The 12,812-nt window shown below is 41.0% G+C and overlaps 1 protein-coding gene across 1 annotated transcript in view; it reads left to right on the forward strand.

The window, feature by feature from the left end:
• Nucleotides 1-12,812, forward strand: part of Trxr1 (Thioredoxin reductase 1) — a 34,299-nt gene that overhangs the window by 15,370 nt on the left and 6,117 nt on the right. Inside the window, exons 6-10 of the mRNA XM_071657978.1 lie at nt 187-420; nt 1,381-1,497; nt 2,966-3,120; nt 5,422-5,551; nt 11,902-12,132. Of these exons, the coding sequence (XP_071514079.1) occupies nt 187-420; nt 1,381-1,497; nt 2,966-3,120; nt 5,422-5,551; nt 11,902-12,132 (867 nt within the window). The remainder of the gene's footprint in view (nt 1-186; nt 421-1,380; nt 1,498-2,965; nt 3,121-5,421; nt 5,552-11,901; nt 12,133-12,812) is intronic.

Here is a 12,812-nt window from a genome sequence, read left to right on the forward strand (position 1 = left end):
CATGTATACATCCATTCCAATGTTTAAGGGTTTGCCGAGGCAATCAAAGGATTGCTTCATATTGTGTTTGAATTGCGAGTTGATTTTTTTTGTGTGTGTGATTTACCATTTATTGGATTTTTTTTTTTTTTTACCAAAACTCCCTGTATCAGTTGAGTATTTATATTGCATTTTGATATCTTACAGACTGTTGATCGGCGAGGTAAGGAAAAAGTGATTACAGCTGACAAGTTTATACTGGCCACAGGGGGACGACCACGATACCCTGATATTCCTGGTGCTCAAGAGCATTGTATCACCTCAGATGACATATTTTCACTGCCTTATGCTCCTGGCAAAACTCTTCTTGTGGGAGCCTCATACATTGCTCTTGAATGTGCTGGTTTTCTGGCTGGACTGGGTTATGACACAACTGTAATGGTAAGAGAATGAGGAATATCTTGTTTTTGATGGAAATGACATATTCTTCACAAAAAAGACATCTTTTCTTGCAGAGGGTTTAACATTTACATATTGGGATTACACATACACTAACCATGAGTCAGCATGGGGTACAGCAGCAGATGGAACCATGAGATATGAAGCGAGCCATGGATAGGTAAGGGGGCTAAGGTCCTTGATGCATTGAGGATTGTGTTGCAAGAGGTCACTTTCTGTAAGAGTAAAGATGATTTTGCTCTTTAGTTATCCCAACAAAATGAGAGAGAAACCTTAGCTCAAAAAGTACAGTAGAGTGGATGTTTTGCAAATTACATCTTTTGAGGACAACATGTAGTGTAAGGTATACTGATTGAATAGGAAATGACAGGGTAAGAGAGAGGTGTGGTAATAAGAGGAGTATATAGGAGAGCTGAAGAGGGTGTACTGAAATTTTGTGGACATATGCAGAGGCTAACTAAGAGGTTATACATGCTGGAGTTGGAGCGATTAAGAAGTGGAAAGCCAAGGAGGAGGTGGAAGTTTAAAGTGAAAGACCCTTTGAGTACTTGGGGTCTGAATATGGAGAATCCTGTGAGGTGTGCACAGGTAGGAGAGAATTGGAAATACAGGGCAGTGTGCTATCACACGACAACCAGGGCAAATGAAGTGGTCAGGAAAAAACCAAGGAAAGGTCCATGAGTTTGGGTATGGGTAGGGAGCTTTGGTTTTGGGCATTATACATAACTGCTAGAGTGGTTGTGAGTAAATGAGGCCATTCTTCGTATGCTCCTGGCACACCCTCACTCTGTTGGAAATGGAGAAACAAGTATGAAAAAACTTGTATATTGTAATCTTTTTATTTTCTAATTATTTTTGTATTGATAAATTTACTCTTCAGTTCTTACTTTAATGGATGCAAAATAGATCAAAATATGTTACACCTAAGTTTTTTCTTTACAGGTACGGTCCATTCTTTTACGTGGATTTGATCAGCAGATGGCTGAAAAAATAGGGGCATACATGGAGCAGAATGGAGTTAAGTTTATTCGTGGTGCTGTGCCAACATCTATTGAACAGGTTAGTAAATTAGGTTTCATATTTTTCAGTGGAGTGTTTATCCTTTCTTTTCATATGTTCCTTTTCTCTGGTCACTTTTTCAAGACAATAATTTTGCATCTCCCATTTGTTTCTCAAACCACACACTTCAGAAAGTGAAATTGTGGGACTGTCCCATGTATCTCCTGCTTGTATTGGAAGGTGACTAAGAGGGACGGGGGAAGAAATTCTCCCTTCCCGTATTACTGTCCATGAAAAGGAAGAGAGGAATGCCAAGTGAGGATCTTTTTTCTTCTAAGGCTTAGTCACCTGTTCTGGATTCTACCTCAGTCATGTGGAAAGTAGCAAACACGTTTGAAAAGAAGTGAGACTGAATATTGGACATGAATATGGTTAGAAGCATTGAATTATGAGAGACAAGATATTAGGACAAAGTGAGGTAAAGGGTGCTTTATGTCATGATTACTGGATGCTAAAGCATGACTGATACTTGGGATATTTATGAGTATGAGTAAGGTTGAGGTTGCTGGATTATGAGTTAGTTTGGGGTATTGGGTATTAATGGAACTTGAGTTTCTGGTATAAATGTCTATCTTATCAGACACTCTTTCCCTTCAGGAACCTCTTTACTGGGTGGTGGCCATGGCAAAAGAGTCCATTACCAGTGAACCCTGGCACCTCTTCTTAACCTTTTACTGCCTTACAGTTAGCAGGCCACTGGCAGAGTACAACTTCATCACTGTGCATCCTGAGGCTCCTGTCTGATGTGCCTAATGTTTACTACTATTTAATGTTCCAACCTATCACTTCTGTCTAATGCTCTTCCCTGAATGTTCCTAGCAACTACTTCTACCTAATGCTCTTTACTAATGTTTCTACCTATTATCACTATCTGTTACTATTACCATTTTGCCAAAAGGCAGGGTTAGTAGGAAAATCTAGAAGTTATGAAGAATGAGTTGTGCAAGTTAAGTTTTGTCTAGTGGTGTGTGTCACAAGGAGAGATTGTTTGTGTGTGGACAGAATGCCTGCAGTGCACATGTGGGTGAGGCATAAAGAAAAGACAGTTACTTTGGGTCAGAGGAGTACAACTTGACAACCAGTGAAGTGCTGGCTCTCTATGCAGGTGTCACTAACCCTCCTGATACCATGGTGGTTAGTACCAGTAATATACCTCCTTGGCCAGTGGCTGCCTACCAGGTATTACCTACGTGATGTGTGTGTGAGAGAGTAAAGATGTTATTAGGGCTTGGATGAAGCAAGAGTTGATTTTATGCAGGTGTCATGAAAAATTACTGTGTGTTAGTGAGGTGAAAAGAGAAAGCAGTCAACTTCATACATTTGAGGAACAAGCTGTATGTATTATATAGACAAGGTAGTTGAGCTGAGTGATAAAAAATGTATAATTCTCCATCCCTGTGTTAATGATTAAGTCTCGTAGAAATTTCGTCCTTCCACAATCTTTCATTGTCAAAATTTTTTATAACAGATTGAGGAAGGCTCGCCAGGCAAGCTGAAAGTAACTGCAAAAACCAATGAAGGAGAGGAAATAATCGATGAATACAACACAGTGGTGGTAGCTATAGGCAGGGACCCCTGCACTTCAGGAATAGGACTAGCAGATGTCAGTGTTGAAATGGCCAAGTAAGTGTAGGTTGTCCTTTTCTGTTGTGATAACTGAAATATGGAAAGAATGCTAAGTATAGTGAATCTTAAGTTAGTTATCTTATGTGAATATTGGTACTGGTTCAGACCACTGAATGAGCTGAAGCCTTTAACAAAACAGATTTCATGTATTAGGGCCATAATCTGAAAGACTCCAGGACTTAAAGTTTCTGAAATGTTTCTCTTTTCTTTTTAAGTATTTGCTATACAACAGCTTTGGGTTCCATGTATAGGGCAGTAGATTGATGGGTTGATTTTAACAAAACAGATTTCATGTATTAGGGCCATAATCTGAAAGACTCCAGGACTCAAAGTTTCTGAAGTGTTTCTCTTTTCTTTTTAAGTATTTGCTATACAACAGCTTTGGGTTCCATGTATAGGGCAGTAGATGCATGGGTTGATTTTGATGTGGTTGATTCATTCATATGAATTAAATAACACTGCTGATATCTAAGAAGGATTGTTATTGTTTACAGAATTAATAATGCTGACTGTTTTACTCAGTGTATGGGATGTTTAACCTTGAGTAGTGCTAAAGAATTGCTAGGTATTGGCATGATGTGGTCATATTAGTCATTACATTGAGAGGCATATAGTTCAGTACCATCCTGTTTGGTAGAAATGTCAACTTCATAATGATTCAGTTGTTTGATTCTGGGTCAGCCTTTTTATATGTTTATTTGTAGAAGGAATGGACTCATTTGGTTTAGCAGTTAGCATTCCTGACTGTGACACATATAAGGGCTGTCCAGGGTCGAGTGCATAGGTTTGAATCATGGTTACAGCAGTCGGTCACCAGTCAACCCAGTTGTTCATCCACCCCTTGGGATTGGTCAATAAAATGGGTACCTGGCTCAGGCTAGCAAGTATGAATGTGTACATGGGTATGTATATATATGTATATGGCTGTATATGTGTATGTTGATATGTATATGGGCGTATATGTATATATGGTTTGGACACAGAGAGAATGAGTGAGGAAAGATTGACGAAAAGGATATATGTGTCAGAGGTGGAGAGAAGAAGTGGGAGACCAAATTGGAGGTGGAAGGATGGAGTGAAAAAGATTTTGAGTGATCGGGTCCTGAACATACAGGAGGGTGAAAGGCTTGCAAGGAATAGTGAATTGGAACAATGTGTACCAGGGTCGATGTGCTGTCAGTGGATTGAACCAGGGCATGTGAAGCATCTGGGGTAAACAATAGAAAGGTCTGTGGGGCCTGGTTGTGAAAAGGGAGCTGTTGTTTCGGTGCATTACACATGACAGCTAGAGAGTGAGTGCAAACGAATGTGGCCTTTTTGTCTGTTCTTGGCGCTGCCTCACTAGATGGGGGCATGCTATTTCATGTGTGGCGGGTTGGCAGTGGAAATGAATGAAGGCAGCAAGTATGGATACATACGTGTATGTATATGTATGTATATGTTGAAATGTATATGTATGTATATGTGAGTGTGTGGGCATTTATGTATATACATGTGTATGTGGATGGGTTGGGCCATTCCTCGTCTGTTTCCTTGCGCTACCTCACTAACGTGGGAGACAGCGGTTAAGTATAATAAAAGCTGAGCTTGGTATATATATGTGTGTATATGAGTGGATGGGTCTTTCTTTGTCTGTTTCCTGGAGCTACATCAGCTGCCCATGCTATCTCGGTTGACATAAGAAAAAAGATTAAGAAGCCCAAGGTTTGTAGTCGCAGTGCATTGACTGGTTGTAGAAAGGTGCATGTAATAGATGGAATCTCATTATGGAGTCTTGCTGCAATCGTTGTCTTTTTCTTTCTTTACCCAGCACAGTTGTGGAACTGTACTCTCTCTCTCAAAGAATCACATATATATTTTTTCTTTACCCAGTTTCCATCTCAGAAACTCTTGGATTCCTTCTTTTCTGTTTTCTTTATTGCACTTATTTTTCAGTTTCTTGTTATGTTCCACTCAAGGCCTGGCCTGGATGAAGACCTATGTCCTTGACTGGATCCGATGACATAAAGGAAAGATAGGTGGGGAGAGAAAGCTATATATCTGATGTACGGAGGGTGACAGCCACTGTGTATGCATTAAGTTGTTTGTGACCACCATTGTGAATTGCAGAGAAAGAGGTTGATTTTATGGGGAAGGATTGAATGAGAGAACATGCAGCTAGTAAATGTAAGAGATGCCATGAGGTTGTTGACTTAAGGTGTGAGTGGGGATCATTAGAACTTTTCAGGGTTGGCTTTGAATTATCTGTTAATATTATTACATTTGTTTGTGACATTTGTCATCCTTTAACTATTTTAGAAATGGTAAGGTGATAGTAGACAAAACTGAGCAGACGTCCGTTCCTCACATCTATGCTCTGGGTGACATCATTGAGGATGGCCTCGAGTTGACTCCAGTGGCCATCCAGGCAGGCCGACTGTTAGCTCAGGTGAGACATCTTCTCAGTCACCAGTGTGTTATTACCTATATGGCTTAATTACTTCTGCATGTTTCATATGCAAGATCCAGAAATAACTTATTTTGGCATGTGTCTCAGCTCAAGGTGTGTATTTTATATTTTATTTATTATTTATTATACTTTGTCGCTGTCTCCCGCGTTAGTGAGGTAGTGCAAGGAAACGGACAAAAGAATGGCCTAACCCACCCAGATACACATGTATATACATAAATGCCCACACACACACATGTATATACCTTTACGTTTTAACGTATACCTACATATACATACACAGACATATACATATTGTTACGAACTCAATACTTATTCTGGCGAGGATGGCAATTTTTATATATCACAAATTCACACGTGTGGACGTGTGTATGTACATGTGTATGGGGGGGGTTGGGCCATTTCTTTCGTCCGTTTCCTTGCGCTACCTCGCAAACGCGGGAGACAGCGACAAAGTCTAAAAAAAAAAAAAAAAAAAAAAAAAAAAAATTCTAAACTGATCCTTGTTTTTGCAAGGACATTAAATTTGTTACGTTACACAACACAGGATATCACTATCTTAGTCATGGGATTAAATCAAACACCAGCATTAAAACTGCTTGTAATGAAAACTAAAGAGTACCCAAAATGACAAACACATGAATCAGGCACAAATCATTTACGTTAACACTGAACATGAGTTTAACATTCCAGGTAAGATTTCAAACCAGGAGATCTCTTTCCTTTATGACAATTTATCTTCGATAACATGATTCAAGATACACTTATTGTCAGACACTTCTTTGACAAGTTACAATACTCTATAACACTCGAAATTAAATGACAGAGGTAGTACAACACTGTAGAATCTATCTCACACACTCCACTCAGGTTACGGGCTTTGGGACAGAGGGAAAACCTTTTACCTCGCTGGGCTAGAGAAGGAATCAAGGTTCAGCGGGTGTCAGAGATTTTTATTACAAGTAGGAACGACTTGCGTCTACCCTGATACCCAAAAATGCTACCCTTGATTGGCTATGGGCCTAAGGTCCAGTTGTGATTGGAGGATAGTGGCTCCTAAGTGCCACTCCTATTTGACTAGAGGGCCACAGGTCCGGTGGTGATTGGAGAAGGGGTTATCCGTGAAACTGCTGGTTAGCAGAAGGATCCTAAATCCGTCCCACATCTTGCCAAAAGCTCAACCTCCTCTTGTCCTGACAGCGATGACACCGTACAGGAGGCCGTAGGCTGACCTCCCAACTTGACCTGGTGCCTCGGATGAAAGGTCCGAGTGTTGTGGTTAACTGGCTGCGCGGCCATCTGGAATTTCCTGAGGCGTGGGAACGCAGCAGGCCTAATGGTCCTGTCCTCCCTCGGTTGTCTTGCCCGAAAATATCACTTACACCATGAGTACAAAGACACTTACATACATGTATACCCGAACATGTGGGCACACACACACACACACACACACATGTTCGTAACAACCTCTGGAATTTCCAGAGGTGTGGGAATGCAGCAGGCATAATGGTCCGGTTCTCCCCTTGGTCGTCCTGCCGTAAAATATCACTTACACCATAACCAAAAGTCACACACACACATATAGACGAACATGTTGGCACACACACACATGTTCGTAACAATATATACACATGCACATATTCATACGTTCTGCCTTCATCCATTCCTGCCGCCACCCCACCACACATGAAATGACACCCCCCCTCCCCCCGTGTGCACGTGAGGTAGAGCTAGGAAAGGACAACAAAGGCCACATTCGTCCACATTCAGACTCTAGCTGTCATGTGTAATGCACTGAAACCACAGCTCCCTTTCCACATCCAGGACCCACAAAATTTTCCATGGTTTACCCCAGATGTTTCACATGCCCTGGCTCAATCCATTGACAGTACGTCCACCCTGGTATACCACATTGTTCCAGTTTGCTCTACTCCTTGCATGCCTTTCACCCTCCTGTATGTTCAGGCCCCAATCGCTCAAAATCTTTTTCGCTCCATCCTTCCACCTCCAATTTGGTTCCCATTTCTCCTTGTTCCCTCCACCTCTTGACACATATATCCTCTTTATCAATTTTTCCTCACTCATTCTCTCCATGTGACCAAACCATTTCAGTACAACCTCTTCTACTCTCTCAACCACACACTTTTTATTACCACACATCTCTCTTGCCCTTTCATTACTTACTCGATCAAACCACCTCATACCACATATTGTCCTCAAACATGTCATTTCCAACACAACCACCTTCCTCCACACAACCCTATCTATTGCCCATGCCTCACAACCATATAACATTGTTGGAACCATTATTCCTTCGAACATACCCAATTTTGCTTTCCGAGATAATGTTCTTGCCTTCCAGACATTCTTCAACGCTCCCAGAACCTTCACCCCCTCCCCCACCCTGTGATTCACTTCTGCTTCCATGGTTCTATCTGCTGCCAAATCCACTTTTAGATATCTAAAACACTTCACTTCCTTCAGTTTTTCTCCATTCAAACTTACCTCCCAATTTACTTGACCCTCACCCCTACTGAACCTAATAACCTTGCTTTTATTTACATTTACTCGCAACTTTCTTCTTTCACACACTTTACTGAACTCAGTCACCAACTTCTGCAGTTTCTCACCCGAATCAGCTGCTAGTGCTGTATCATTAAGGAACAACTGACTCACTTCCCAAGCCCTGTCATCCACAACAGCCTGCATCCTTGCCCCTCTCTCCAAAACTCTTGCATTCACCTCCCTAACAACCCCATCCATAAACAAATGAAACAACCATAGAGACATCACGCACCCCTGCCGCAAACCGACATTCACTGGGAACCAGTCACTTTCCTCTCTTCCTAATCGTACACATGCCTTACATCCTCGATAAAAGCTTTCCACTGCTTCTAGCAACTCACCTACCACACCATATACTCTTGATACCTTCCACAGAGCATCTCTTATCAACTTTATCTTATGCCTTCTCCAGATCCATAAATGCTTCATACAAATCCTTTTGTTTTTTAAGTATTTCTCACACACATTCTTCAAAGCAAACACCTGATCCACACATCCTCTACCACTTCTGAAACCACACTGCTCCTCCCCAATCTGATGCTCTGTACATTCCTTGACCCTTTCAATCAATACTCTCCCATATGATTTCTCAGGAATACTTAACAAACTTGTACTTCTGTAATTCGATTACAATGGCACTAAACATGCATTCTGCCAATCCTCAGGCACTTCACCATGGACCATACATGTACTGAATATCCTCACCAACCAGTCAACAACAACAGTCACTCCCTTTTTTTGATAAATTTCACTGTAATACCATCCAAACCTGCTGCCTTGCCGGCTTTCATCTTCCGCAAAGGTTTCACTACCTCTTCTTTGTTTACCAAATTATTCTCTGTGACCCTCTCACTTCGCACACCACCTCGACCAAAACTCCCTGTATCTCCCACTCTATCATCAAACACATTTATCAAACCTTCAAAATACTCACTCCACCTCCCTCTCACTTCACCACTAGTTATTACTTCCCCATTCGCCCCCTTCACCGATGTTCCTATTTGTTCTCTTGTCTTAGGCACTTTATTTAAGTCCTTCCAAAAAACTTCCAAAACATCTTTTAATTCTCCCTAAAATTAGATGATACTCTCTCACCCCAACTCTCATTTGCCCTCTTTTTCACCTCTTGCACCTTTCTCTTGACCTCTTGCATCTTTCTTTTATACATCTCCCAGTCATTTGACTATTTACTTGCAAAAATTGTCCAAATGTGTCTCTCCTCTTTCTCTAACCATATTACTTCATCCCACCACTCACTACCCTTTCTAATCTGCCCACCCCCCACATTTCTCATGCCACAGGCATCATTTTTATTATATGTCCATTATTTCTTGCTTTAGCAAGGTAGCGGTAGGAATAAAGAAATAACCTCCTTCACTTCCATCCACTTTGTAACTGTGTAATTCACTGAATCCTGAGCCCTTTATCCACAACCAGGTCCCACAGACATTTCTGTGGTTTCCCTAGCTGCTTCATACCCCTGGTTCAGCCTGCTGACAGTGCATCATCCCCTGAATGAGTAAGGTACAAGAGATAAATGAGAGAGGGGTTGTGAGAGTATCAGTAAATTTCAGAGTGAAGTAGAAAATGATTGGAAGGAGGTGATTGGTGTGAGCAAAGAGAAATGGGAACAGTGAGGAAAGCTGAAAGGAGTGGTAACAAGCACAGTAGGAGTGAAAAGGAAATGGAGTGAGTATTTTGAAACTTGAGAAGCTCGCCCACAATCACCCATCACTCTTGCTATTTGTGCCACACATTCATCAGATGCAAGGCTTTCTCTCCTCTCTTTACACCATTCCATTCGTCAGGATTCTACATGTCGTCTTGTTCAAAACACACCTGTGTCCCTTCCATTTAATACATCCAGCATTCCTTCATTTGTATTTCACCTCTTCTGTGCTTGTTTAACCCTCCAACCTGCTCCCTTCACTTTTTTCATTTGTTTTGTTGTTCTTACACTTCACTGTTTCCAGAACAGTTTTTTGTCCTCTCCAAGTTTATTGATATGTTCTCAGTCCATATTTTTTATAGCTAACATACCTTTCTTGTTTGTTGTCACCATGGTTGTTGAATTTGTTTATGGATGGGATGGTAAGGGAGTTAAATGCGAGAGTCTTGGAGAGAGGAGCAAGTATGCAGTCCGTAGAGGAGGAGAGAGCCTGGGAAATAGATAAGTTGTTGATTGATGATACAACACTGGTAGATTTAAGTGAGAAACTGTAAGAGTTGGTGACGAGTTTGGAAGTGTGTGTGAAAGGAGGAAGCTGAGATTAAATGTAAATAAAAGCAATATTATTAGCTTTAGCAGGGTTGAGGGACAGGTTAATTGTGGTGTGAGTTTAAGTGGAGAAAAATTAGAGCGAATGAAAACAAGGAAATAGAAGTGTCAATGGATGGGTGAGGAGATGAAGGTTCTAAGAGTGCTTAATGTTTAGAGAGAGAATGTTAACAGGGAGGCAGAAATGGGTTTGAAGGTATAGTAGTCGCAACAATATTATATGGGTGTGAGGCATGGGCTATTGATAAGGCTATGCAGAGGATCATGGATATGTTGGAAATGAAATGTTTTAGGACATTGTGTGGTGTGAGATGGTTTGATCGTATAGGTAATAAAAGGGTGAGAGAAACAGGTGTGGTAAGAAGAGAGTGTGGTTAACTGAAGAGGGTGCACTGAAATGTTTTGGATAAATGGAGAGAATGAGTGAGGAGAGGCTGACAAAGAGGATGCATTTGTCAGAAATGGAGGGAATACTGGAGATTGGTGAGACCAAATTGGAGATGCAAGGATGAAGTGTAAAAGATTCATAGTGATCAGAGCCAAATCATGCAGGAGGATGAAAGTTGTGCAAGGGAATGAGGGAATTGGAATTATTTGGTATACAGGGGTCAACATGCTGTCAGTGGTCTGAACCAGGGCATGCAAAGCATCCAAGGTAAACCATGGAAAGGTCTGTGGTGCCTGGTTGTGGATAGGAACCAGCATTTTTAGGGCATTACACATGACAGCTAGAGAATGGATGTAAGCAGTTGCAGCCGTTCTCTGTCGGTTCCTGGTTCTACTTCGCGAACATGGAAGACAACAATCGAGTATGAAAAGAAACTCTTATGCAGGTTATGACATGCTGTAAGTGGACTGAACCAGAGCATATGAAACAGTCAGGGAAAACCACAAAAAAGTTTGTGAGGCTAGGTTTTGGATGGGGCTGTGGTTTCTGTGCATAATACATGACAGAGAGTGGACATGAAAGAATAAAACCATTTTTTCATCTGTTCATGGCACTACTGTGCAGGAAATGGCAAAAAAAAATTTAAACAAAGACCTCTCTTTTGACTCCTTGCTACCTGTTTGTGGACTGCTCCCAGTCACTTGCACTCTCAGAAACCATCCCGACACCTCGCTTTTCTCGTACACTGCCACTAACTTTCTCATTCCACCACTTGTTGCACTTTCTCATACATCCACATCCTACTTTCTGCGTGTTGCACATTTTACCCACACACAAACTTTGATTCCCTTCATACCTGCCACTACTCTTTCACTTCCCTTATTTCATTTACTTTCAACCATTGCCACTTTTTACTCAGCCTTTTAGATGTTCACATGCCTCTTTTCCAGTGCTCATTTACATTACCCTCACAGATACACACGTGCACCAACATGAAAATTATGAGGTAGTTTTCTGTATTGAAAATAGATTTATCTGATATGTAAACACTTTATAAATATATTAAATTGATGTATATTTTTCCTTTTCTTTTCTCAGCGTCTCTTTGGAAAGGGAACACTGTTGACTGACTACGTGAATGTACCTACAACTGTTTTTACTCCTCTTGAGTATGGTTCCTGTGGCTATTCTGAAGAGAAGGCCATTGAGAAGTATGGTGAAGATGACATCGAGGTGTACCACACCAACTTCCTGCCTCTAGAATTCACTGTCCCTCATCGGCCAGAGAATGACTGCTATGCAAAACTCATCTGTGTGAAGAGTGAAAATGTACATAAAAGTGCATATTTTGACTGTATTCAAACCAGGATGTGAGGGATAGTGAACTGTATCTGGAAAGTGAGAAATGAATGGAGTGGACTCTAGTGTATGTAAAATTGTAAGGGGCATCAGCAGAGTTTGGAATTTTGATGTGTGAAAGAGATAGTCGGATTTAGGTAGAGGAAAAAATGAAAAAAGAATTGGATGACTGTCAAGGCTTGTGTAGGTCAGTGTGTGATGTACAGGATGGAGGGAATGAGGAGCCATTCCAGGAAATTAAAATCGAGTAGAATTTTAGAATAACTAGTGTATTGAAATATGTTGTGCATGAGTCTGTAAATAGAGGAATATATCAGTACTGTTGTATCTCATTATATCAAGAGAGCTGTTGTATCTCGTCATGTTGCAAGGAATAGTTTTCAGATTGCCTCATGAACTTTGTCATTGTAGAGTTTTGCTAAGCTGAACAAATAGTTGAGTTGTGTGCTGAATAAGGACTTGTTCCTGGGAATACTTTGTTTAAAAAGAGGGATATACACAAGTATAGGTATGCGAGTAGGAAAGATGGGCAGTGGGTACTTTTGGATTGCATATTAATCTATAGACGTGTAAGAGAGGTACTTTTGTATGTAAATGTGCTGAAAGGAGCAGCTGGCAGGTTGTCTGATCACTGTGGAGGGGCATCTTTG

The sequence above is a fragment of the Panulirus ornatus genome, chromosome 65 (assembly GCF_036320965.1).
Source record: "Panulirus ornatus isolate Po-2019 chromosome 65, ASM3632096v1, whole genome shotgun sequence".
Taxonomy (NCBI): Eukaryota; Metazoa; Arthropoda; class Malacostraca; order Decapoda; family Palinuridae; genus Panulirus; species Panulirus ornatus.